This window comes from Budorcas taxicolor, chromosome 19 (assembly GCF_023091745.1).
Source record: "Budorcas taxicolor isolate Tak-1 chromosome 19, Takin1.1, whole genome shotgun sequence".
Classification (NCBI taxonomy): Eukaryota; Metazoa; Chordata; class Mammalia; order Artiodactyla; family Bovidae; genus Budorcas; species Budorcas taxicolor.
In genome coordinates, this window is record NC_068928.1 from 54,451,221 (window position 1) to 54,479,119 (window position 27,899).

Below are 27,899 nucleotides of genomic sequence, written 5' to 3' on the forward strand. Positions count from 1 at the left end.
CAGAGGGCTGTAAGCAGAGTTCCACATTTAGTCGCGTAAAAGGGTATGTTTTGTAAAGTTCTTTGAAAGTGAAAGTGAAAGTCGCTCAGTCCCATGGGACTCTTTACGACCTCACAGACCACAGTCTGCCAGACTCCTCTGTCCATGGGATTCTCCAGGCAAGAATACTGGAGTGGGTAGCCATTCCCTTCTCCAGGGGATCTTCCTGACCCAGGGATCCCAGGTCTCCTGCTTTGCAGGCGGATTCTTTCCTGTCCGAGCCACCAGAGAAGCCCAAAGTTCTTTAAGTCCATAATTTAATTTTTTTCATATGAGAAAGAAATTGGGGCTTTCCTAATAGCTAAATTTTGTTATTTCTTTCAGCGATAGAGTTTTGTTTGCATGCGGAAAATGTAGCTGTCAGTTTAAATTTTTCTGCTTAGTAGGAAAAATAAATTCCTAAAGAACATACCTTAAGGGGGAGAAAAAAAAAAGTGCCTGGCTTCAAAGAGTTAGAAATAAAATATTGAGCGTGTTCACTTTTAGACAGCTTCCCTTCTGTAGCCCTTTCCTTCCCAGACTACAACGTGGGAGGGCTGAGACCAACTTAGACCTCCGGTGGACATTTTTTTCTGAGAAATGCCAAGTCCCTAGTGGCCAGAGCATTTCTGGAACAACCTGAGTCTGACCGCACTCGGTTTTGCCCTTGGTGAGGACAGATAAATGGAACAGGAGTCCGGAAACCTCCTCCTATCAGGCCCTGATGCAGACAGAGCCACTGGCTGTCCTTCTGATATCTCGCTGCTTGGTCCGAACCAAAAAGGAAGGCTGGTATGCTAATAGCAACCATTCCTTCTCTCTCACCAGGGAGGTGGGCACATGGGTGCCTTTCTCCTGGCTACAGTGAATAGCTAAAGAATAGCCAATGAGATTGAATGGCCTGAAGGAAATCGAAATGCAAGAATTCAGGGAACTTGCTTATCTAGTATTTTTGCCTCTGAATAGCCTTGGAGACTTGGGGAAGCCGTATAACTTTGGGTATGAGTTTTCCTATCGACAAAACGGAGGGGTTGAGCTAAAAGGAGGTCTGCAGTCCGGGACTGTTTGCTTTCTAGCCATCAGTTCTTGTTTCATGACCTGGGTAGCGAGCATGTGTGTGCGTGCGCACATGTGTTTACTTGGCAGTGCCGAGCCTTAGTTCTGGCGCTCAGAGTCTTTGTTGGTCGCGTGGGATCTTTCGTTGCAGCACGCGGACTCTCTAGTTGTGGCCTGTCAGCTCAGTAGTTGTGGCACTCGGCCTTACTTACTCTGCTGCATGTGGGATCTTAGTTCCCCGACCAAGGATCGAACCCAAGTTCCCTGGCATTGCAAGGTGGATTCTTAACCACTGGACCACCAGTGGTTGTCCCTGTTTACTATTTTCAAGTTAGAAGTCCTTGCAGACATTGCTAACCATCTGGTCAACACAGCCCTGAGCCTGGCCTCAGCGAGGGTCTAATTCTGTGACCTCGGCATTAACACTCTCCCGGCCAAGTTCTTACTTGCTGAACACTCCGAGTCTGAGATCAATCTCAGGACAAGAAAATACCTCTGGCCCAGTGGACTCCTATGAAAATCAATAAGTCTACTCTAGGGTCAGACAGTCCTTTTTCTTTATTCCTCATGATCTAAAACTGGTTTCCCTTCCTTGGTAGAGATCTTAAATGCTGGCCATCTGTGTTCTGTTATTATCCTCGGAGTTAGTCATGTTCAAAATTCTTCAGCCTGGCTTTCCCCAACACAATGATCTCATTTCTTCTGACCCCCTCAGATTTGGTCAGTCTGATTTAGTCAGACTGATTTGATCAGTCCCTTGGTTTTCCTCCCTATCCTTGACCTTCTCTGTTAATCCTGAAATATAGAGACGAGAATTCAACCTAATTCTCACTGACTGAGGGTCTGGTAGATGCCTGATTGCTGCCTCAGGGTTTTTGTGTCTGTGTGTTTTTTTAATGAAGCTTTTGATGTCCTCTAAATCCTATTTGTAGGAACAGTGCCAAAACCCGTTAATCTGATAGGATTGAATCTGGCAGGCTGATGTCTGAGCCAGACAGAGTGGCTTAGGGTTAGTGTTTGGGGCTTGTGAATGTGCCCTCAACTGGGATCTGAGGTCAGAGTCCAGGATGGTCCTTTTAGTCTGGACGTTTGACCACACCATCCTGCGGGCTGACTCCTGGTGCCCTGGGGTGACGTGCAAGTTCTTAATCTCGGTCCCCTCTCCTCCCACCCCTGCCCCTTGAGTCCAAGGATTACCCGGTGCTTTCCTTTTGCTAGAAAAGCTCATGCTCATAATATCAAGCGGACGACTCACATCTGGGCCCGGGCCACCCTTGCCACCTCCCAGAACACATTGGCCAACATGGGCCTCCCGGTCAATAACTGCTGATGCAGGACTTCCCTGGTGCTCCAGTGGTTCAGAATTCACCTTCCACTGCACGGGGGGCTTGTGTTTTATCCCTGGTCAGGGAACCAAGATCCCACATGTGCCACAGGCAACTAGCGAACCCGTGTGTGTGTGTGTGTGTGTGTGTGTGTGAGTCACTCAGTCATGTGCAACTGTCTGTGACCCTATGGACTGTAGCCCTCCAGGCTCCTCTGTCCGTGGAAACTTCCGGACAAGGATACTGGAGTGGGTTCCCATTTTCTTCTCCGGGAGATCTTCCCAACCCAGGGATCGAACCCAAGTCTCTTGTGTCTCCTGCGTTGGCAGGATGATTCTTTACCACTGTGCCCCCACACACACACCGCAGCAAAGACCCAGTGCAGTCAAAAATTAAAGTTAATTAATTCATTTAAAAATAGCTGAGGATGTCAAAATATATACACCCAGCCCAGCACCATCCCAGTGGCCTCTTGGACATCTCCCTTCCCCTCTCTAATGAGCACCTCAGGTAGCAAATCCATTCTCCTGCTTAAAGCCCCTCAGTGGCTGATAGAACAATCCTCACCCTCTTACCCGGGCCCCTGAGGCCCAGCAGGACCCCGCCTCAGCCTCTGCTTCAGCTGCCCCCCTCTGCTCAGCCCAAGCCCCAGGCCTGGCTGACCCTCCCCGACCTGGATCCTCACGGTTGCTCCTCCTCCCCTATCAAGTCTCTGGGTCCTTGACCACCTTGGCGGATGTGAATTCCCCCAACACGTCATCCCATCTGGGCTGACTTCCTTCTCAGCGCTCAGCACGAGCTGAGGTCATGTTTTGTTTCAGCCTGTGCTGTCTGCCGCGGCGGAATGTCAGTGCGTGAGAACAGGGTCCTTGCCTGCCACATCCAGAGCCACATCCCCAGCTCCTAAACAGACTTGGCAGACACTGGCACCCCCAGAGTACCTGCTGATTGAATAAGCTGCAATAATAACAAGAAGACAATAAAACTCTGTCAGTTCCTGCTGACAGGCAGGCTCTGGGAAGAACCGCCCTGGGCAGCAGGAGTCTGCTTCTCTATGCCCCCACGGCCTTGCGTGTCGCCCGCCTGCAGAGCATCCCTAAAGTCGTGTATTACGCTCCAAAGAGGCAGACGGCTCTGTAAGCTAGTGATCTCCCCGATGTAAGACAAGTTCAAACACAGACTGGATAACTAGCAATTCATCAAAGGTTTGATCAACAGGTGTTTTCTGTTGGGTAGAAGCCACATTAAATCAGTGGCTTCCTAACATTTTTGATAAAGAGTTATTCACTTATTTTTGGCTATGCTAGGTCTTCCTTGCTGCACGGGGGCTTTCTCTTAGTTGTGGCGAGTGGGGGCTTCTCTCCGTTGCGGTGCGCAGGCCTCTCTTGCTACGGGGCACAGGCCTTAGAGCTGGAGGGCTTCAGTAGTTGCGGCCCGTGGGCTTTGGAGCTTGGGCTCATTAGTTGTAACACGTGACAGGCTTAGTTGCGCCATGGCTTGTGGGATCTTCCTGGACCAGGGGTCAAACCCTTGTCCCCTGCATTGGTAGGGGGATTCTTAACCACTAGACCACCAGGGAAGCCTGCCTTCTAAGATTTTTTAAAAGTCTCAATAGCTTTTACCCTCCTCAGTCTTATACAGACGGAAGTCCAGTGCATGGAGGAAAAGTGGAACTGCTCTGGGTGGTGGTGGGGGTCGTCTCAGCCCCTTGGCTCCTCCCTCTCCCCTTGCAGTGGTCCCTGCGGCAGTTCCACATGGCTCCAGGGCTCAGCCAACCGAGGGTAGAATAACTGAACTCAAGATGGTCCAAGTTGGATCCAGTGATCTCAGAAGACCCTGTTCAGGGGAAAGAGGAGGGCTCAGGGGTGAACAGCCAAGGACAGATCAGTGCCTGAGGCTGTGGTCCCAAGGATGACCCTGTGTTCCAGCCTATCCTCTCCCCACCAGACATGCATGGTGGGTGGGAGGGGACAGCACTTCCCAGGAAGCTCTTAGACACTGACCTCACTGAGTCTGGAAGCCAGAGAGCTTCAAAAGCCAGGGGAGTTTTGGATTGAACTTGGCAACCACCATTATGGGGCTTTGAGAAGGAAAAACATGATAAAGTCATCATTTTAAGATATCCTCAGAAGAGATGATTGCAGGAGAGTGGAGTGCCTGTGGTGCCCCCATGAAGGTACTGAGTGATTGAGGCAGGAGTGGGGAGAAGGAGGAGGTGGATCCCAGATGGCTTTCCAAGATGGGGAGAGCGGGTTCAATCCCTGGTTAGGAACTAAGATCCCACCTGCCACGTGTCTTGGCCCCATAGAAAGGAAATGGCAAGTTGGCATCTACATTCCCAGGCCATGATGAAGAGTCAAGATGCTGTGACTGCAGGGGAAAATTGGACAGGTTGAGAAGGGCCACTCTGAAGCATGAGATGTAAGTTGCTCATCACAGGGGATGAGCCTTCTCTAGCTGCACGTGTGGAGCTGGCCTGAGCAGCCTCAGCTTGGAGCTCTCATCTGGAGGCAGGGGTGGCAGAGTTGTTTTGATGGTGCAGGCAAAGAACTGCCATGACCTCTGCCGGCCCATCCTCCCCACCCAGCACCCACCCAGCACCAACGCCCCGGGCACTGGCGCCGGCTCTGCTGCTGTCTCGGCTCACCCCACAGCCGACACTCCCCTCTGAGTGCCGAAGATGAGCAGCCTGACTGCCTGATGAAATCCTCCTGGAAGGACTGCCAGCAATGTCGAATCTGCTCCCGCCTGAATGGGAGCCGGGAGGCAGCCCCTGAGCCTTGCCTGTTCTCGGGGCCCCTCTCAGAAGCCTTCTCTGGGCAGTTGATTGGTCTGTCCCAGGCTGCAGGCCAGGGCAAGGGATGCTATGGGCCCCTGAGAGCTTCCTGTTACCTCAGTCTTTACCTCCACAGAGGAGCTGGGCCTCCTCAATGCCTGCCTGGTGGAGCCCTGGTCCTCTAGGTTTAAAATCAGTCTGGATTAACTGGGAGGAGGGTGGGGACGGGGGTGTTGGTGCAGCTCAGGTGGGTGGTCTCAGGGTCCAACAGACCCTGTTTGCAGGACCCCAGGGCAGACTCACCTCCTTAGGCAGAAAGAGAGACAGACAGACAAAAAGACATCTGTCTCTGCAGCCATCTCTCCCTACCTCTGCTCCACTTGAGCCTGTGTATCAGCCAGGGCAGCCATAAATGGCAATGAGCTGTCTGCAGCATGTGCCCCTGGCTCCTAGGGGCTCCAAGAAGCCTCCTTCCAAGCCCCTCTGCCCTACAACCTCCTCCCTGTCCCCTCTGCCACCCCTCCCCTTTTGTCCTCTGGGGGACCCCCGTCTTGGGCTCCTGGCCTTGGTGAGGCTGTCAGGAGGCCGTCCCTCCACCTGCCTCCATTGATGGAAAAGCTGAATTAGAAAAGTAACCCAGGGACTTCTCTGGTGGCCCAGTGGTTAAGACTGTATGCTCCCAATGCAGGGGGCATGGGTTCAATCCCTGGCTCGGGAACTAGATATATAAGCTTTGATATTTGGTCACCTGATGCGAACAGCTGACTCATTGGAAAAGACCCTGATGCTGGGAAGGATTGAGGGCAGAAAGAGAAGAGGATGAGATGGCTGGATGGCATCACCAATGCTCTGGATGTGAACTTGGGCAAATTCTAGGAGATGGTGAGGGACAGGGAGGCCTGGCATGCTGCAGTCCACGGGCATGGGGTCACAAAGAGTCTCTCTCTATATATATACGTATAGAAACTAGCAGAGAAGGCAATGGCACCCCACTCCAGTACTCTTGCCTAGAGAATCCCGGGGACGGGGGAGCCTAGTGGGCTGCCATCTCTGGGGTCGCACAGAGTCGGACACCGCTGAAGTGACTTAGCAGCAGCAGCATATAAACCAGTCTCTAAGACGCTGGTCAGTGAGCTGCCTGGGGTGTGGTCTTGGCCTCAGGCCTGCTGTGGGGGACCAGCGCGGATGAAACCCTGCACTCAGTCCCTCCTGCCTCCTGTCTTGCCAGCGCATCCCCATGTACTGCTCCCAACTGCAGCTCTTATATTCTTTCTCCCCATTGTTAAATTCCCGGTGGCTCCTCAGTACCTTGTCCCATGTGAGTTCTCTGGTCCAGGCCTTGCTTTCCTGGCCTCCCACACCCTCCCTGCGGTCACACAAGATGCCAAGGAGTCACTGAAAAAGCTGTGATGTTCCAGGCCTGGCCAGCTCTTCTCAGACCCAGCTCAGGATTCTCGTCTCTCCTGAGGCCTCCCCTGCACCACTCGGGCTCAGCTGAGCGCTCCTCCTTAGCCACCACCCAGGGATCGAACCTGGCCCAGAAGTGAACGTGCTGAGTCCCAACCACTGGACCACCAGGGAATTCCCAGTAAAATCCTTACTGAGAAAAAGGCTCCGGCATTTTGCACACGGTCTCACTTTATTCTCTTCCCTTGCGGTTGTGCACACAGCTCACCACCTTGAAGCGCAGAGCCCTGGACTGAGGCTAAGAGCTCCCACCTCCAGGAGGGCTTCCACGGTTGTCTTGGGCACTCTGTTTCTGAAACCTGCCCCTCTTGTTGGTATCAGCACATTTGGTTTTTTGGGTTTGCTCTGTTTGTTTGGGGTTATTTTTTGGCCCCAGGGCATGGCTTGCAGGATCCTAAGTTTTCCAGCCAGGGAATGAACCTGCACCCTCCACAGTGAAAGCGCTGACTACTAACCACTGGACCGCCGGGAAGCCCCCAGCACTTTTGTTTTACTGCTGGGTACACACTTTTTATAAACTAAGGGCAAAATGCAATTGAATGATTTTTTTTTAAACTTTTTTTTTTAAAATAATGGAAGCCTTTCCATTATTCTGTTATCTAAAAGCCCGGTAAGTAACCACTTCCCTGGAGCAGCCTGCACTCCCCACCTCCCGCTGCTGAGCAGCTGGTATATCAAACAGGCAACAGCCTCCTGGCAGAACTTGAGATGTTCTGGGCTTGCAGAGAGGGATGTGAGTGGACAATGATGGTGGTCAGGACTCTGGGTGTTGGTGACAGAAACTCAGCTTAGGTGAGCTTTCGTGGAACCAGGATTTGAGTAGCTCACGTGCAGCGGAGGCTGGGGTAGAATGACCTCGGGGCAAATCACAGCCAGGGACTCTCCACCCGGTGACCCTGGGTCACCCCCGCCTCCCAAGCTCTCAGCTCTGGGACCAGAGGTTCCTTGTGCCCAAGCAGAAATCGGACCCATGGTTCATATCTGCCTGTCAAATCCATCACAGGGCATGGCGGGGCTGGGGTGGTCTGACTGCCTGTCTGGCAGTTCCCACCAGGACCACAGGCTTCAAAGAACACCTTTTGAAAGAAGAGGGTTTCTGAGCAGGCAGAAAAGAGTAAATGGCCGATTCAGCAGTGTTTTCTAAATGACAAGTCTCACCATAAGAAATCTATTTAAATTGCACCCATGTTTATAAAGTCACAGAAGCTTTTTAAAACAGTATCTGCCTCTACCACACGTACACACACACCAGTATTTGTCTTTAATTTAATTCTGGGATACAGGGTGCCCTCAAAGTCTTGTGCAGTTTTAAGTCTTAATAAGAAGTGTAAATGCTACAAACCCACAAAACACATCGTTTGAGTATTTACTTATTTAAATTCCTTTTATACTTAGTTTCCTGATATTTGAATGCTGTATTTTTCCTTTTAAGTCTTTGTAAGTGCCAGAATCCAGACAGACAGGGCAGCTAGAGGAGTTTCCTCTGGGCACCTCAGACACCGGGTCGACCTCCCTTGAGGTCACGTCCAAACTGTCACGTGTGCATCCAATCCCATAAGATCACAGGGCTGAAATCACAAAGGCAATCCCATTAGTCACTGACCATCCGCCCATGAATGTTTTTTCAAAGTCTGAAAATCAACTAGAGCTACTGGACAGTGGTATTATATGAGCTTAGATAAGAAACGTCAATATATTTTAAATGTAAATAACCTTTCAAATGTCATTTTGGGAGCTGTTTGGAGCATTTGTGCTCCTAAAGTTATTAAATCTTAAAACCACACTGAGACATTGGCTGCACATTTTTAAAATGCTAGTAGCAACCTCTAAGTTGCTTTCATGCCCCACCAATGGGTTAGAGCCAGTTTTTTTTAGATTTTTTTTTTTTTTTTTTGACATGGGCTATTTTTAACGCCATTATTGAATGTGTTACAGTATTGCTTCCGTTGTTTATGTTCTGGCTTTTTGGTGGTGGGGCATGTGGGATCTTAGGTCCCCAACCAGGGATCAAACCCGCATCCCCTGCGTTGGAAGGTGAAGTCTTACCACTGAACCGCCAGGGAAGTCCAGTTTTGAAAAGCACCACACTTCAAAAGTCAAGAGCAGAATTCAAATGTAAACCAGCCTTTCCCCGAGGGAGTGTTGGCAGGTCAAATGACGCTGCCTCCCTTTGGACTAAAGAGGTCTGCCTCAGTTCTTGAATTTCCCCTCTTGCGTGGCAATTATCTGGGTTTATATCTTTCCTACTGGATGGTGAGTTCCTGCACAAAGGGAGTGTGCTTGCTTTTTTGCTGTTTTTCCTTCAACCTTTGTGTCCCTCACACACAATAGAATTGGTCTCTTCTCTAGTCTTGATATTGGACTTATTTCTGGGCTACAGCTCTGATTAGATTCATCTTTTTTTTTTTCCTTTTCCCTTCTTTCTTTTCTTAAAGGAAAATATATGTATAATAGCCTCAGGCTCACTGTTCAGCGATCCCTGTGTAGCATTTTAGAAGTGCAGTTCATGTTTATTATTAGAAAATCCAAATTATACTGAAATGGGTAAGATGGAAGGAAAGGCCGCCCCCACCAGCTCCTCTTTCCAAAGGCAGTCTCGGTTAATGGCATCTTGCATGTGCTTCTAGAAAACATTTTCTCCACATTTATGAGTGTGTGTGTGTATGTGTGTGTCAGTCGCTCAGTTGTGTCTGACTCTTTGCGACCTCATGGACTGTACCCAGCCAGGCTCTTCTGTCCATGGAATTTTCCAGGCAAGAATACTGGAGTGAGTTGCCATTTCCTTCTCCAGGGGATCTTTCCGACCCAGGGATCGAACCCGTGTCTCCTGCTTGGCAACTGGATTCTTTACTACTAAGCCACCTGGGAAGCCCCAGGTGGTGCTGAGCTGCATGTAAACTGCTAAGTGGAGAAGAACCAGCTCCCACCTCCCACACTGCTCCTCCTGGAGGCATCTTGTGGGGTCCATCAAGAGAGAGTTACAAGAGACCCAAGGGAAACCTTTTGGGTTTGCCACTTACAACTGGCTTTTTTTTTTTTAATTAATTATTTTGGCTGTGTCAGGTCTTAGTTGCAGCATGTGGGATCTTTTAGTCTGGGGACGTGGGGTCTAGTTCCCTGACCAGGCATCGAACCCGCTTCCCCCAGAGCATGGGGTCTTAGCCCCTGGACCACGAGGGGAGTCCCATGACTTGCCGTTGGCCTTGTGCAAACTGTCTCCCAGCTTGGCTTGCTCTGATTTGGCCGGGAGCCTGCCTGCGCAGTTTGTAGAGGCTGCAGATGCTGGACCCCAGGGCTCAGAGCCTGAAGGCCTGGGTCTGGCTTGTCAGCTGTGCTGCCTCGTGCCCTGCGGGGCGGCTGCGCTCCCCTCTCCTCCGCCTGCCCACTCTGCCCTGTCTGCCGCTGGGCTTCCTCGGTCCCCTCGCCGCGCCCTCCAGTCCCTCGGCTCTGCCACCTCCCTCTCATCCTCCAACATTCCTGCAAGTTGAAGTCACTCCTTCCTCTCCACCAAGGCCATCCCGGGACATTCCTTCCAGCCTACTGTTTATTTTGTCCGTGCGTCCATGGGAGAGAACTGGGCTGAGGGAGGTGGAGTTCCAATTTTGGGAAAAATGCGATCTGAAATGGTCAGGGACAGAGAAGAGGTTGGAGGAAGCAGAGGTGGAGACTGAGGGCAAACACGGCTGCTCTGTGATGCTCGGCCTGGCCGGGACTCCAGAAACCCCACCAGCTTTCCTCTCTTGCCTTTTGGGGTTTGTTTGTTTGGGTTTTTTTTTTTTTTTTTGGCTATACTTTGTCTTTGTTGCAGCACGTGGGCTTTCTCTAGTTGTGGCACACGGGGGCTTCTCTCTAGTTTTGGCACACCGGCTCCAGGGTGTACACGCTTAGTTGCTCTGCAGCATGTGGGATCTTAGTTCCCGGACCAGGGATCAAACCGGCATCCCCTGCATTGGACCATGGATGCTTAACCACTGGGCCACCAGGGAAGTCCCACGTGTCTTTTGTTCTACTCACTGTACTGGGAGGCGGGGGTCGCCCAGTCCACTTATCAAAGTGGCACCCACCACTTGACCCACCTGAAAAAGGCAAAGGAGCCAAAGTGTCAGGGTGAAAAACACAGGTCCTTGGCCTAGAGTCTCCCCCCATCGCCTCGGACAACTGGCACTCACACTGACATCCCTGTTTCCACCTGCTGTTGACTGTGGCCCCTTCTCAGGAAGGACCTCCCAACCACGCTCAAAGGACAGTGCGGGTGCTGTGCGTGATCAGGCTGTCCCTGGATGGCCCCTGCCTCTCCCCGAGACGTCCTGTCCATCGCTGCCCCATATCCCCGAGGTCCACTTCCAGTCCACAAGCACATCTCTCCTAACAGCAGATCCAGGGGTCAGGTTGCTTTGACCGAGGGGTCAAACACCGAATGATGGGATCTAACCCTGGGCACTGACCCTTCTCCTTGTCTTGCAGGAAGAGGAGCAGAAGCTGGACGGTGAGGAGGCTTCACCGCAGGCAGGGCCTGAGGAGGAAGACGGTGAGTGGGACTCGGCCTCCAGGTTGCACAGCGCTGCCCCTGGAGGCCGGCATTATCGCCTTTGGCTGTGGGGGCTGGGCTTTGCGTGGTCCATTGGATTCCCCAGATGAGGATTCGAGTGGCAGGATGAAGGGGAGTGGATGGTAGAGGGGGAGAGGTGAGGGAGAAAGACTGAGAAGTTGCGTCTGATGCAACCTGGAGAACACTGAGGTCGGAGCCTGCTCCTCTCTGACCCCACCTTCGCACCCGTCTCCCTGTTCACCCGCTTTGCTCCTTCAGCCATCGATTTTCTATCTATCCGGTATGCGTGCCTGCATGCTGAGTTGCTTCCGTCGTGTCTGACTCTTTGTGACCCTATGGACTGTAGCCCACCAGGCTCCTCTGTCCATGGCATTCTCCAGGCAAGAATACCAGAGTGGCTTGCCATGCCCTCCTCCAGGGGATCTTCCTGACCCAGGGATCAAACCCGAGTCTCTTACGTCTCCTGCATTGGCAGGCGGGTTCTTTACCACTGGCACCACCTGGGAAGCCCTCTATAAAATATGAGTTGCCTGCAAATACAGACGGCCCATCACTGACCTTCTCTTTCCTGCGGTGCCTAACTCCCTTCTCATCCCCACTTTGTGCATTTCATGTTTCTCTCAAATACCTCGGACCTATTTTACAGAGACTAAAGCCACTTTCAGGGCCACCTCTTGGGTTCTGCAGGTTAAAGTTCCCTGGAGAGGAAACGTCTGATTTCCAAGCAGCTCTAGCTGACCAGCCAGACCTGTGTGGCCATCAGATCCTAGATAGCCGGTGGAAGAAACAGAGTGACCGGGAGCCTTGAGGAAATGGACCAATTCAGACTTAACTGGGTGGAAAGCAATGTGTTTGCTCTGGGCACAGCACCCACGAGGACCAGCGCCCCAGACAGATGGGACCCAACACAGGGTGGGGCCTCTGCTGGATCTGTCATGTTTTATTTCTTTATTTAAAAAAAAAAAGGAAGAAGAAGAAGCTGAAGCAAAAATAGCAAAATGTCAGCATTGGTCAAATCTATATGGCATGTACACCGAAGACTTATTGCTTGCTGTACTTTTGTGTACGTTTGAAATATTTTAGGCTTTTTTAAAAGGAGGGATTGTTGCTGTGATTTTTAAGTCAACAGCTGGCAGGGCCCCCGGAAAGAAAGGGCTGCAGGAATGCAGTAACTGGGGCTGGTGGTGTGGGCCAGGCGGCCAGGGTTGGGCTGGGACTGGGGGAGGGGGTGTGTGAGGAGGCTTCCCCAACCAGGAGGCCCTGCAGGAAAGGGCCTTGGGTTTCTATCCAGACAGCTTTAGAGGAAGAGGGTGGGGCAGAAGGCTGAGGGGGGCGGGGCGTTTGGGGGGTCACCAACCCCTTACTAGGGGCTCCTGTTCCACTGCTGCTCGTGTCTCAGATGGTCTGCAGGAACTGCGGCCCTGGGGCCTGTCCCTGCCACGTTATTGGATCCTATTAGTGATTTGGGAATGCAGAATGTAAAAGCTGAGGCTGCTGGCAGCCCTGGGGGCCAGGACAAGGGGAGGCTCAGCAGACCCCTCTTCTGGAACACTCTCAGACGTGCAGCCCCACACCCAGCCATGTGCAGGGTCAACGGGGCCCTCCCTCCTTATCTGACTGCTGCTCCTGGACCTCGCCCATCCCCCAGGCCGCCTCCTGGCAGCCCTCTGGAGGCCGAGGCAGGAGAGGCGTAGGGCCCCAGCTGTCAGAAGCGCACAGGAGAGGCCCCCAGGCCCTCTGCAGTGAGCAGTTCCGCTTGCTAATTAATTAGTGTTCGCCAAGGTGCTTTCCCTAAGTGACTGAGCGGATTCACAGAAGATGGCATAAGGAAGTCCCCCTCCCCGGGGGGCTCTCACGTTGAAACCCTCCCTGGTCTAGCCGCCTTGGATGTGTCTGTGTCCCTTGGTCACCATATGGGATTAAGCAAAAGTCTTTTTAGTGGTTTGTTCTCTCCAGCTCAGGAGAGAAGCATCATCAGACCCGCCCCACAGGTTGAAAACCTTGAGTAGTACCCAGCTGGCAGCATTTTTCTGCTTTATGTTTCTAAAACAGCAACACCATGACCTTGATGTCGAGGTTAATCCGTTTTCTTTGTCCATCGCCTCTTCCTGAGGTCCAGAAGCCAGCATGGCCGCAAGCTTGTTCTGAGACTAGCTCTGTGTGATTCTGCCCCTTGGCAGGTTCTTTCCCGACCACCAAAGACCCCCAGCCCCTCAAACGATGGCCCCAAATTGCTCAGCTTGGCTCCCAGATCCCCGGATGTCACAGTCCAAGCCCTGAGCTGTTGGAAGCTCCTGATGATGCTGTGGCCCCTTGGCTCATCAGCCTGAGCTGTACTCAGCCTGGAGGGAAGAGCAGCTGATGGGAGCGGGGGTCTCCAGGGAGGGGGATGGGCTCATCCAGTCTCAGCACCAAGCCCCAGCCCCAGCTCACCAGGAGGAAGAATATGCTCTTCATTCATTCAGCAAGTACTGCAGAATGAATGAAGAGCCAAGCACAGAGTGAAGAGCAAAAAATATTCAGCTGGTCTCCGCATTTCCCATCCTCAATTCTTTATACCTTAAGAGAAATGTAATAAGGCCTCCCCTGGAGCCCTGGCTCCTCACCCCATGTCCTCCTGTCCCCTTGCTCCCTGTCACCCGGCCTCCTTGCTTTGCTAGATCCGCCTCCCCAGACCTGCAGCATCACCTGAAAAGCCCTTCCTGACAGCCCTCCCCGCTGCCATTGAACTTCCAAGCAGCCCTCTCCCCACCTTCCTCTCTCCTCCCACTATCCTTTGCTGAAGCTCTCAGGACCTACTGCAAACTGCTATTTTGATTACTCATCTTTGCCCACTGTATGCTTTCTTCCCTGCTAAGCCCCCAGCACCCAGCAGAGTGCTCACTGAATATCAATATTTGCTGAATAAACCCTGTCCAGACGTGGGGTGAGGGGAATGCTCAGCCTTGGGGGCCAGATTCTCCTGCAAAGTCAATCAGGTTGTGGTGAGAGCAAACATCACCCCCACAACAACGCCCGGGTTCTGAATTTGCATCCAGAACCTTCTTTCTTTGGCCCAGAGAGAACACGAGGCTCAGAGGCTGCAGCCCTTTCCTGCCTGGAGCCCACGCCAGCCTGTCTGATCACTGGGGACAGCCGCCAGCTGGAGACCGTCTGGGTGGCCGCAGGGCAGGATGTGGAGGTGTTTGAGATCCCTGACTTTTGAGTGACATAGAACAGAACTGAAAAAGAAGACATCTGTGTGGGAAGGTGATTTGCTGGTCTCTGCGTTTCCCATACTCAATTCTTTATACATTAACGGAAATTAGATAAGACAAGCTGTTCACCCTCGGTCCCCCAGGCTGGCCGGAGGCTGTCTGCCCTCCACCTGCTGAGCTGAAGGTCCATGTAAGGGCACTGCTTCCCAAGGGAATGGTCTCCATTGGACACTTGGCCAGGAGAATGCTCACAGCTCTTTCCTTTTCTGCCCTGCAGCCTTCTCCCCACATCACTCGTGCCTGTTTTTCTCTGTCCAGAACCCCTGGTGTGCCCTCCTCAGGCCTCTAGAACTGCCCTTCTGTACGTTCCAAAGCAGCTACAAGGTCTTACGAAGGCTGCTCTGGGTTTGGCAAACCCGGGAACACCCATTCAGTAATAAGTACTTTAAAATATATATGAAAGTGAAAGTCGTTCAGTCATGTCCAACTCTTTACGACCCCAATGGACTATACAGTCCATGAATACAGTTCATGGAATTCTCCAGGCAAGAATACTGGAGTGGGTAGCTGTTCCCTTCTCCAGGGGATCTTCCCAACCCAGGGATCAAACCCAGGTCTCCCTCGTTGCAGGTGGATTCTTTGCCAGCCACTTGGGAAGCCATTTATATATATATATATATATATATATATATATATATATATAAAATACAGTTATTTATTTGGTGGTACTAGGCCTTAGTCGCAGCATGTGGGATCTAGTTCCATGACCAGGGACTGAACCCAGGCCCCTCTGCATTGGGAGCTTAGAGTCTTAGCCACTGGACCACCAGGGAGGTCCCCCTAAGTACTGGTTTTAATGACCTATTTAAACACGCCATGGACAAGCCCACATTATCCCTTGTCCCATTGTGGGCTGGATGCATTTTTTTTTTTAGATTCTTGGTCACCGGTGGAAGGAGGGGCATAGAAGGTGCCTGCCGACATGATGCTCCTAGATGGCAGGGCGGGCACTCTCAAGCCCAGGAGGCCCAGGACCTCGGCAGGAGGGTCGCAGGTCCCTGTTGCCTTCTATACCCCGGACCCAAGGAGAGGCAGGGAACGCAGTGCCCAGGCACAGCCTGCTTCCCAGAGATAAGTGACCTCTGTCTGACCGTGTAATGAGCACAGCAGCATTGGGAAGGGAGGGTCAGGATGAGGGGGAGAAAAGCCCTGGGGACAGCTGTTTGGCCAGAGCCCTTGAGGGAGAGGGGCCGACAGGCAGCTCTGAGGATGGTCCAGCCTGGTCTTGGGAGAATGCATGTGTGCTTGCTAAGTCGCTTCAGTCATGTGCAACTCTGCGACCACATGAGCTGTAGCCCGCCAGGCTCCTCTGTCCATGGGATTCTCCAGGCAAGAACACTGGAGTGGGTTGCCATGCCCTCCTCCAGGGGATCATCCCTACCCAGGGATCCAACCAGAGTCTCCTGCATTGGCAGGCAGATTCTTTAACACTAGCCTGGGAAGCCCCTTGGGAGAATGGATGGAACCAAATGGCCTGGGGGGGGGGGGGGGGGCTGGTGTGTGTGTGTGTGTGTGTGTCTGTGTGTGTGTGTGTGTGTGTGTGCAGGTTTCATTCTGGCTACCTCATCCCCGGGTCAAGTGTGTGTGTGTGTGTGTGTGTGTGTGTGTGTGTGTGCGTATGCGTGTGTGCAGGTTTCATTCTGGCTACCTCATCCCCGGGTCAAGTTCCTAAAAAGAGTTCCTGAGTGGAAGGGGTGTGGGGAGAACCTTCCAGGCGCAGGGCTGGGGTGGGCGTGGGGCCCCGTCTGCCCCAGAGCCTGAAGCGGGCGCCGTCTCTGGCCCACGTGGTTCTTTGGAAACTAAGGAAGGGAAAGGGGACTAAATTTGCCGGAGAGCCCGGCACGCTAACCGGCTCTACTGGGTGTCGTCTCCGCAGGGGGTGAGGAGGCCTTCTCCTTCAAATACAGCCCTGGGAAGCTGCGGGGAAACCAGTACAAGAAGATGATGACCAAGGAGGAGCTGGAGGAGGAACAGAGGTAGGCCGGCCGGCCCTCCTCCGGGCTGCTCAGCTTTCTGGGGTTCTGGTGCCACTCCCGGAGGCCCCTTCGTGGTATCGCGGAGAGGAGGCGGGCCTCCTACAAGCCACGCCCCCACTGCCCCATTTCCGTTTTAGAGTTTTTTTCCCCCCCTGTCCTGGCTCCATTACCCGCTAACAGTACCCTTGGGAAACTCTGGAGGAGCGAGTGACCGGGAGGAGGGAGGGCGGCCGAGCCCTTTCTTGCCCCGCACCTCCCCCACCGAAAGGGAGAAACCGAGATGCTTGGGAAGAGCCTGAAGCAGATCCGGCTGTTCCCGTAGAGTTCATGACAAAACCAATCCATCACTTCAGGACAGAGCACGATTCTTCCTGCTCATCCGCCTGGCAGCCAAGCGCCCTCGCCCTACCCCGCCAGCACCGTCCAGCTCCCCCACCCCCACCCCAGCACCGGGCCAGCAGTCCTTTTTTATCTGTTCTGCTCCGTGGAGCTCTGAGGCAGCTGCAGCCACGGCAGCAACTCATTTTTAGGACTGGCTTCTTCCCCCGCGCGTCGCCCGCCGGACACCCACGCTGACCCATTGGCTTCCTTTAGACCCATGGGCTTCTGTCCTAAGGAGCAGCAGTACAGCGGGGACGCATCAGGGGGAAAAACCGCTGGTCTGACACAGGCCAGCCTGTGGTCTGGGGTCCTTTTGGTTCAGGCACACATCTATTAACAAATGGGGGCGTGTTTCCTGAGACCGGTAACCCGGAGGGGCTTGGCAGTCACTCCCCACTGGCCCCCACAAGCTGGGTTCTAGGGTCAGGAATGGAGGCTCTGTTATTCCAGGATCTAGATTCTGTTATTTCCAACCCACCCAGCATCACTCAGGAGTCAGAAGGTGCTCTGCCCACGAGAACCCCTATTCCCCTCCTGGAGCTGCCGCCAATCCTTCCGGAAGGCTCTTCACCCAGGGTTGGAGGGGTGGCAGGGTGAGCCCAGCCTGGGGGAGGTGTCCCCCCACTCCTTGGTGCCCACGCGCTGCGGCCTCTGGGTGTGACCCGGTTTGCTGCCTTTATATTTCAGGATTGAGCTGACTTCTGACCTCACTTCCCTGTAGCAAGTTCCTTAGGTCCTGAGCCACAAATATTCTTGCAAATCCTTTTGGTAAGGAGATTGACTTCTTAGATTAGCGGTGCCTCCTTCACCCTGTCTGTGACTGGCCCCATCACGACTGTGATCTAAATCTCTCCTCCTCTGCCGCCTTCATAACCGATTAATTCATTTCTGTGCACCCTGGCCGGCTCATTCTCATCCAGCTCAAGGCTCCTGGGCCAGTAGGCCCCTTTCCCACAGCCGAGGGGTTCTTGGAGGCCCAAGTCCCTCCTGGACCTAATGAACCAGCTGCTTGGAGGACCAGCGCCCCCTTGTGAGGCTGGGGGGAAACTGTCGTCCCCAGGAGGTGGTGTTCACCCCTGCAGCGTTAGTCCTGCCCTAAGAAAGCTCCAATACTTTGGCCACCTGATGCAAAGAGCCGACACACTGGAAAAGACCCTGATGCTGGAAAAGACTGAGGGCAAGGGGAGAAGGGGGTGACAGAGGATGAGATGGTTAGATGGCATCACTGACTCAATGGACATGAGTTTGAGCAAACTCCGGGAGATAGTGAAGGACAGGGAAGCCTGATGTGCTGCGGCCCACAGGGTCACAAAGAGTCGGATACCACTTAGCGACCGAACAACATCAAAAGAAAGTAAAACAGTGCCCAGCAGAAACCCTGTGCCAAGCTGTGGGTCAGGCGGGTAGTTATGATCAGAGCAAGGGCTGGCAGAAGACCACGGCCCTGTTTTTGTAAATCCAGTGTGATTGGAACCTGGCTGCATTCACCTGCTTTTCTGTGGTCTGTGGCAGCTTTTGCAATGCAGGGGCTGAACTGAGTAGTAGCAGAGGGACCGCAGGGCCCATAAAGCCTAAAAGAGTCGGAACCTGGCCCTTTCCAGAAAAGGTATGCAGCCCAGCATTAAGGATGGAGGGGGCTTGACGTGCCTGCGGGTCCCTCGAAGGCCCCTGTGGGCAGAGGCTGTGGCCAAGACCCTGAGCTTATTCTGTGTCTGCTGCAGATGTGAGGGACCGTTAGAAAGGGAGAGGCCAGTTAGCTGACTGGATGGCAGGATCGGGCTGGAGTCAGACTGCCACCGTCCCTGGGCTCAGAGCGGGGATATCGGGCAGGAAAAAGGAAAGTCTTTCCTCCATGGTGTCCAGAGAGCAGACTCTGTGTTCCCCGGGGCGGGATGGGTCATTCCCGGCTGGATCTTTGGGGCTCTCCAGATGAGTGCTGTTCTGGGGGGGGGGGGGTGGAGACTGCCCGAGTGCTGCTGTTGGGGTGAAGGTTTCTCACCTCCTCACCTGCAGGCTTGGTTATCACAGCCCTGCCCAAGCTGAGAAGGAGGGACTGGCGGACTTCATGGCCCGTAAACACGGTCCTCCCAGGACGGGGCTGGAGTTCATGTTCATTTTCATTACCACCCGTCCCAGCATGCTCCTGGGGCTGCCCCACACGTCTGCTTGCTCTCTCCCTGCACGTGGTCCCTGCACGTGGTCAGCCCACTCAGCACTGCATGGGGCCCCATGACGCCCACCCTTCTCGCATGGTCCTCGCATGGTGATGCTTGGGGTTGCAGAGGCTGGCAAGTGTGGCTTTGTCTTTCCATCTACAGCGAGATAGATCCCCTGGGGACCAGGAGAGCTGACGGGCATGAGACAGCTCTGGTCCCCGTTGGGTTCAGAAAACTGCCTTGGGATTGTCAGGGTGAAAAATACTGTCAAACCACTAAAGCCAGAGGCCAGTGAAAAGTGTGTGCCCTTCTTTGACTGTCAAATTCTAATCAACCAAACTCTGCTTGTTTCTAATTCCTTTCCTGGCATTCAGGGTCCCCATCACGTGGCAAGCAGATTAAAAGCCCATGCTGCAAATTCTTGACTTTAAATTCACTAAGCCGGCCAACACAATAGTGTGGGTTCCCCCCGCAGCTCTTCTGGGAGGTGCCACATGCAGCCTCAGAATGTGGCTGGGATGGGGGACTTGCAGGTTGTGACTGCTCCCCGCAGCAAGACACCGCTGCTCACACCCAAGACTAGTGAAACTGGAGAGCTTGGCTGGCTTCTAGCTTGGCAGCAAAAAAAAAAAAAAAAAAAGAAAAAAGGGACCATTGGGCACTCCTTTCGTTGTACACCATCCCTTCTTCCCATCTTCCGGACCAGGGAAAAGTGGAACCCAGGGGGTAGACCAGCTAGCTCTGATAATAAGGACCCGGGACCCAAGTACCCACTCTATTCTGAATGTCCCCAGGGCTGGCCTGACCCTTTTGGGAGTGGACACCACTCTAATGAATGATGTTTTGAAATGCATAACTGGCAAAGGTGAATGGATCTTCTGTTTTCTGCCTCCTGACGTGTTCGTGAATCATCCACCAGCGTGAATTTCTAGAAACACATGCTGGCTTATGTCCACATGAGGGCGCCAGAGGGATAAAGTTGGGTCCCCCCGGGGCTCCCTCAGCGCTCAGTTGGGTAGAGTGCTCAACTTGTCCCTTATGAAAGGCGCACGCACCATTTGCCTCATCTGGGGAGCACACGTCCTTAGAAGCCACTGTCCCCAGAAGGGACAAAACCCACGTAGCAAGGACAGGAAATAATCTCTGGTGAGAGGACCAGTTTAGAACGGCCACAAAGCCAAGAATCTGACCCTTGCAGTCTGATCTACCTAACTAAATATAGGTGAGGCCTCAGCCCACCCACCTACATTTGGCCGCCCTGCTCATTGACACTTGGGGGACCCTCCCCGCCAACTACCTGCTAAGGGACCTTCCCTGTTAAACTAGGTACAAGGGAGCCCCAATCTGCCCAGCTACCTAACTGAGGACCCAACCTGCTCAACCCCTTACATGCGAGATCCAGACTGCTCAAATACCCAGTGTGGGACCCTCCCTGCCAACTACCTACAACTGGGCCCTTGACCTGCTCTACTATCAATGGGTGGGCCCTGACCTGCCCACTTATCGAACTGAAAGTCCACCCTGACCAACTACCTACAAGTGGAACCTTACTGCGAAACTGCCAATACCTGGGCCCCTATCTGCCCTACTGCCTAACTGAGGACCCTCCCTGCCTAACTACCCATGTGTGGGACCCCAAGCGGCTCGGTCCCCCACACTTGGGACCCTCCTTGGGACTGCTTAACTGTCCGTTTGTGGGACCTGAACTAAATACATACATGAAGGACTTGACCTGCCTACTGACCTACAAGTGGGAGCTTTTGGCCTAACTACCCACACATGGAGCCTGACCTGCTTCCTGGTAGGCCTGGCAGAGGGTCTCAGGCTAGCTTTGGTTAGTGGGCCATTCTGCTGCAGGTGGCTCCCCTGGGGTCTGGATCCTAGCGTCTGGGCTGGCTTCTGCAATTCCAAACGTTCCCCTTCCTCACCCTATTTCCCCCTCTCCTTTTCCCGCAGTAAGATGGTATGAGTGAAATCAATGATCTTTTCCCCTTATTTCTCTTTACAGAACCGAGGAATAATGAAGTTATCCTTAGGCTCCTCCTAAAGGCTTTTCCTTTTGGCATCTTAAAACTTGAGCAATACAGTGGAAGCCCCAGAGAGGAGCAAGTGGGCTCCTGGGGTGCATTTTCCTACATAAATCTTCCAGGAGTCGACCCCCACTCCAGGACTTTCCTTGGCCGGGAGGGTCCGCAATGCCTGGGGTGATCCCTTCCAGAGGCGTTCCTCCCTGTCTGTGTGGATTGCTTTGTTTAGCTGAAGGGTTTTCCTGGACTTTTATTTTCCTTGTCACTCAATGTTCCTGTCGTCCACACACCCTTTACACCTGAGATATCACCAATGTCACCAATGCCATCATTTTAAAATCAGTATAGTTTCATGCCAGCCCTTCTGCTTTTCATCACTAAAGCCAAACCAAGAGAGACATTGAGGCGTGATGGACACATGATGCGGTGCTGCCTGGGCCCACTAGGTGTTCAGGGGGGTCGACTGCCCTCCTCCCCCTTAGGGCCCACTTCCCCTCTGTCTTTAGCTGGCTGGATTGGTGGGTGAGGGAGACAATGGTTGATGCGTGGGCAGCAAAGCACCAGAACCAGCTGTTGATTTCCTCTGGCCCGTACCCTCCACTTAGAGCAGGCTTGGATCCAGTCTTCTTGTTGCTAAGAGGCCTTTTCACCATGTTCTTACCAGCTCAGCTGCATCTCCACCTTCGCTTTAGCAGAAGCAATAATGATAGTGATCGCTTAAAATGGCCGTATCAGTTCTGCCTTTTACTCGGTTTCTTAGATGAGTTAGAACTTCACCAGATCGTCAGATGGGGTCCCAGATCCGTTTCTTGGAATTTTATATTTGACGATATTTATACTATACCAAACTAATCTGCAGTTTTTAGATTTATTGGTTAAAACATTTTTAAAAGCACTAAGTTTATAGGAAAATTTCTTTTTTTATCTAATGCAAGGCTGGGAAATGTTCAATGTCAGTTCCCAGGGCATGTTACATTCCCAGGGACCTTCTCTTCCGGGTCTAGTACTTTAGGTTCATGGGCTTAGGACAGAACAGAGAACAAAGGAAGACCACACAGAACCATGTAACAAATAGCAGATGTGCTCTTGTGAGTAGTCCCTGCCCCACACAGCAGTAGTAAGAGATGTCCTTGTCCAGGCCAGGGTCTGACTGAAAAAACAGGTGACTCTCCAGGTTATGAAGTTTGTCTGGACACTTTCTGAATGTGGCTTGCAGGCACCAAACCTCATGTACTCTTTACGGCTTGGATTTCTGTATTCAGCCTTTGGTCCAATAAACTTTGAGTAGATGGTCTTGATTACTGCGTGTTTATTTCCGTTTTGCATTGTCTTTCAAAAATAATCTTCTTGAACCCATTAAAATTCGAGCTCTCTCTCTCTCTCTCTCTCTCTCTCTCTCTCTCAATTGGTGCCTGTTACTCTCCAGCAAAGTATGACGTTCTAGGACGCGCAAGCGCCATGGCCATTAAGAGACACATGGAGGATTTGTGTTCCTTTGGGGGGTGCCCACTTGTATATCTGGATTCCATCCAAGGAGTTCAACTCACAGCCTCTTGACCCATAGTATTCCTTTCTTCAGGCAGTAGGATACCACGGACTTCTCACAGGTTCCTTTTCCTCTGGACAGGAAAGCAGATTGTAGAAATAACATCTCCAGGGTGACTGAGAGAGGCTTGGATGTGGGACTTCAGTATTTCAGCTTCTAGCTGCTGGTCTAGTCAGAAAACAAACGACCTGCTGTTTGGAGATAGAGGATTATTGCAGAAGGAATATGTTAGGACAAGTGTAAGACCAGACATGGATCGAGAGCCCCTCTAGGCAGGATGGAGGTGCCGGCTGGGTAGTGCTGTGCCTTGCAAAGCCAGGGTGCCCAGAGGCTGTGCTGAGGCCCTGCCTTCTGGTGGGTCTGCAGGGACCAGAGCAGACTTGCCGTTTGCTTGACATCCTCTGAAGGTGGCCCGTGCCGATCTGCTGGTACAGGGTGGAGGGAGGAATCACAGAAGCCTGAAACTGGCGTGGTGAGCCCGTGCCAGCATGCAGGGCCCAGCCAGGCTGACAGCACAGCACAGCAGAGCAGAGCCAACAAGAAAGCAACCCGCGGCAGCTGAGCGTCTCCCCACCCTTTCATGTTTGCACTGCTGGGAGGTGTCCTGTGCTGGTCAGATGACATGGCCCAGCTTCACAGAGATGACAGAACATCAGTCCCAGCCCCCAACCCCCCAGCCCAGGTGCGGTGAACATAAAACTGATCTCTAGCCAGGCCTGTTCCCTGGTAGGAGGGGCAGAGCCCCCACTGGCTCTAAGGTGTCCTTGTGCAAACTGGAAAAAGGCGCCCCTTCCTCTGGGCAGTGAGACCCCACACCCACCCTTGCCCTTGGGCCAAGCATCCTGCGCACACATCTGTACGTGCCCGTTTCCCAGCCAATTGTGTTTTACCTTCCTGCACTTTTGGCTCAGCCGTCTAAACTAGCGGTCCCCAACCTTTTTGGCACCAGGAACTGGTTTCGTGGAAGACAGCTTTCCCACAGACTGGGACCGGGGGTGGGAGGAGGTGGTTTCGGGGCGATTCAAGCACATTACATTTATTGTGCACTTGACTTCTATTATTATTACATCAGCCCCACCTCAGATCATCAGATCCTGGAGGCTGGGGACCCCTGCTAAACGAAGGCTGTTTCTAACATGTCTCTTCATAGGCTCTCCAGTCACCTAGTGGAGACACCTCTCGTCCCTTGTGGCCCACCCCCCGGGCAGATGTGCAGTCAACATTAAAGGGAGGCCTATGGGGAAGTGCAGTGACAAGAACCTGAGTGATAACCTAGGGTCCCCAAATCTCCAGGGTAGACCCCAAGACTTAGAACCCCAGTTAGTAGAAGGCTCTTTTTTTTTTTTTTTTAAGACCAAATGAGCTCCTGTGTTAAGAGCGGGTTTTGTCTTTGTTTCATTTCCTTATTCTGACTCTACGGGATACACAAGCCTCTGTCTCTCCCTGGCTTGGGAGCACCTTTTTCCTCTTTATCCTTTCTTCTTGACAGAGTTCAGAAGGAACAGCTGGCTGCCATCTTCAAGCTCATGAAGGACAACAAGGAGACCTTTGGCGAGATGTCCGATGGTGACGTGCAGGAGCAGCTCCGGCTCTACGACATGTAGGCCGCCTCCGCCTGGCAGGACGCCGTGACAGCTGGGCCGCGACAGCTGGGCCATGACTCTGCCCCGACCTGGGACCCACACCCTTGCTAGTCTCAGACTTTTGTAGGCTTCCTTTTATCTTATATACGTAGATGTAGAGATGTGGCATATACAGAGTTTCTCAGATCTTGCAGTTTAGATATCATGTTACAGGAGTCAGGACAGTTGTCCTCAAAGGAGAAAAAAAAGTCCCTGAGTCCTTTGGCTTCTGTTTGCTGGGGAGGCCCCAGCTGTGACATGGGTTCCCCTCTGAGCCTGTCATCTGATCCCAATTAGATCCTAAGCAAGCACCGGCCCAGAAGGGCTGGCTCGAAGCCTCAGTTCCCCACCTCCTGCATCCCCCTCCAACCCAGCACATGGTGTGGAAAAGATTCAGGGATGCTGTAAGGAAGAGTATCAGGTCCCGCTGCCCGAGTATCCAGCCTATTAACACTACAGCTTCCTCTGCCTTGGAAGAATTTCTGGAAGCTTCTGTCACTGTATGGAAGCAAGCCATAGGGGAGCATCTCTGAAAAAGCGAAAAAGTCTGATTCAAAGACTCACCTTCCATCCTGGAACAAAGCAACGGTATCAGAGTTAGGACCCTCTAAGAGTGTCTCTTATTTAACCATGACACTTACTTTATATATAATTAAGATTTCTGTGAGTGCTCATCACGCAAATGCTAGACACTGTCAACAGAAATAAAATACGCAGCACAGTCCCTACCTTGAGAGAAATTAAAGTCCTGTGGAGGAGAATTCCCTGCTGGCCCAGTGGTTAAGAAAGGTGGATGCCGAGGATGTGGGTCTAATCCCTGGTCAGGGAACTAAGATCCTGCAAGCTGTGAGGTACAGCCATAAACAAACAAATAAAAATCAAGACCTTTGGAGAAGCCAGGTGCACATGCAGAGAAAGAAAACCTCACCAGTTAGCATTCAATAAAATGCCAAAATGACCTCATGAAGAGTGTCTGGGCCACCTTAGCACGTCAATAAAGTTCTGTGAGTCAGTGAGTGCACAATGATGACAATAACAGCGGTTCTTCCATGCTGTCCAGATCCTGCTTCTGACCACCCCACTGGCAGAAAAATCCATAGCCAACTGAATGAAGGAGGGTACGCTAAAGGGATAACCTAAGAAAGTTCTTGAAAATACTTTTTATTTGCTGAAATAAAACTAAACACACGGAAGTAAAAGCAGCAGTGGCGTTTTCCGAACCTCAATTTAATAATTACGGGGAACACAGTGAACTTTCTTTCCTCCTCTCTTGCTTGTTAGAGGTTTTCCCAGGCCCCTTCCCCCATCTGTCACAGTAATTGCTTTAGCTTCTTTGCTGACAGTTCACAACAGGAGGGTCTGCTCTCTGTGTTTGTTGTTGTATCCAAATGTCAGTACTTTTGTTCTTTTTTTAAATATTATTTTTATCTTTTGTGTCACCGCTGTTTTAAAATGTTATGATTTAAGTATTGTTTGTTTCCTCTCTCGTGTCCCAGGGATTGCCCCCCCCCACCCCCGGCCCCGCAACTAGGTTGTCTTCTGTCTTCCTGCCCGCCCTGAATGCATGTCAGCAGAACTTGCACTGCCATGCAGCCACTTTATGTCTCTTTCCTCGCCTTCTTCCAGTCCTTCTCTCATTTTATCAAACGAACAAATGACTTGTGGGTAATTGAGTCAAAATTCTTATGACTGCAGAAAAAGTAAATTGCAGAAAATTTTCTACACTTAGTGCAGCTAAGATGTTCCAACTGCAAAGAACTGAAAAGTCCAACTCAGGTGTCTTAAACAAGAGGAGAACCAGGGCATGAGAGGAGTCCAAAAGCAGAATGGCTGCAGGTCCAGAAGAGTCAGGGCCCACGCTATAACTCTCTTAACTTGGACTTCCTTGCACTGTAGGCTTTTGTCACAAACCAGCGCTCCTCATGGTTGCAAGATGGCTGCAGGAGTTCAGATGTCACGTCCAGAAGCAGGAAAAGGTACATTTCTTGCTTGTGTCTCTAGGAGTAAGGCAACTGATTCAGGTGCCCCTGAATCAGGTACGCCAACTGGCCAGAATGTCATGTGTGCATTCCTTCACCAATCACTAGCAAGGAGATGGGACCACCATGGTTGGCTGAGATGTCTGGGGCTGGGACCAGCATCCTCTAAGCACATAGTCATGCAGAGGAGCAGGTCATTGGACCTCACTGGGGCTCTGTGAGAAAGGGGTAGGGTACAGATAGACAGGATCACTCTGTCACCTGATGGTGACTTGGAAGCCAGTGTCTGAGTGCCCAGCATACATAACACTCCTGGGTAGTGGTTCTGTTGCCCAGGATCTGTGCCTCTGATGGTCTGCAGAAGCACTGCTGGCTTGCTACCATCACTTGGGTGGTTTTGACACCATTTCCAGATAAGCCCTGGCTTCTGTTTATATAGGACTTCCCTGGTGGTTCAGACGGTAGAGCGTCTGTCTACAATGCGGGAGATCTGGGTTCGATCCCTGGGTAGGGAAGATTCCCTGGAGAAGGAAATGGCAACCCACTCCAGTACTCTTGCCTAGAAAATCCCATGGACAGAGGAGCCTGGTGTCCATGGGGTCGCAAAGAGTCAGACACGACTGAGCGACTTCACGTTCACGTTCGTTCTGTTTATATGATTTCTGTCACTTCGTCTGCTTCACTGGGACACCAGTGGCCAGAAGAGTCCTCTTAAACCCATTTTCAATTGACACCCATATGTCCTACCAGATATCAACATTGCTAGAGATCAGGAAAATCAAAGCCCCTTCGGGAAAATGTACTTGCAGAATCAGAGCTTGTTCTTAGAAGTTTCTGGGAGTCAGTGCAACAAACACATAGCCTTCTCTGCAAGCTGAAAGCAAAACGAAACAACCATAAGCGTCTGGAGGAAGAAAATTAGATTCCAACAGGGCCATTGCATTGTCCTTAACAGAGAACCTTGTTGAATTTTGGACTTCTGCCAATCTCATATGTCAGAATGTTAGCTCAGTAAAATTTTAATTTGCATTTTTCTTATGAAAAAGTTTGCATGTCCATTCAAATATTCAGGGGTTTCTGCGGCACAATTTTCATCCGGTCATTAATCGCCTACATTATATAGTCTGAGGAACCACACGCCCGCAGATTGGACCAATCGCTTTCCAGGGCCAATGTCCCTTGCGGCGCCTCAGTGGCTCAAGCATCTGCTAATCTATCGTGAAAGGCGGAGCCCTTGATTGTCATTGGGTACCGCACCCTCCCATCCCTCCCCGCCTCCCTCCGAGGCGGGAAGTCCGGTGAGTCCGGTCGCATCCTCAGTGTCTGGTCAGATTTCCTCAGTGATTGACAAGAGCCTTTGTCCAATAAGGAGCGCAGGCTGGCTCATCTGGCCCGCGCGAGGCCTTGCCATGCTCCTGGGCGGCGGCGGAGGCAGTCTCGAGCGGGTTCGGGAACCAGATCTCCGTGAGTGCGCGCCCACAGGGCTACCTTGTAGTCCAGCGCCTCTCGGCGGCCACGCCCACTGAGCTCAAGTCAGACGATCCGTCCCCTCACCGAGATCCCTGACGCTTAGCGGTGCGACATGGCGACATGTCCCGCCTGGGGCCACTTTCCAGTTCCCTCCTGAAGCCAGGCTCCCGCAAGTGAGCAAGCCGACCACCGTGTTAGACCAATGATACGGAGATGAATTCGAGCCGGTCCCTGCACCCCAGTGACTCTCCAAGCCCGCCCTGGACTCCCAGGCCACGGTCCCGCCTCTGAATC

At 52.3% G+C, this 27,899-nt stretch overlaps 1 protein-coding gene across 1 annotated transcript in view; it reads left to right on the forward strand.

Annotated features, from left to right (window-relative positions):
- The window catches only part of MXRA7 (matrix remodeling associated 7), a 30,957-nt gene extending 5,603 nt beyond the window's left edge, over positions 1-25,354 (forward strand). Inside the window, exons 2-4 of the mRNA XM_052658643.1 lie at positions 11,107-11,170; positions 16,325-16,424; positions 24,024-25,354. Coding sequence (XP_052514603.1) covers positions 11,107-11,170; positions 16,325-16,424; positions 24,024-24,138 — 279 coding nt within the window. The 3' untranslated portion in view covers positions 24,139-25,354. The remainder of the gene's footprint in view (positions 1-11,106; positions 11,171-16,324; positions 16,425-24,023) is intronic.
- The last annotated feature ends 2,545 nt before the right edge of the window (positions 25,355-27,899 follow it).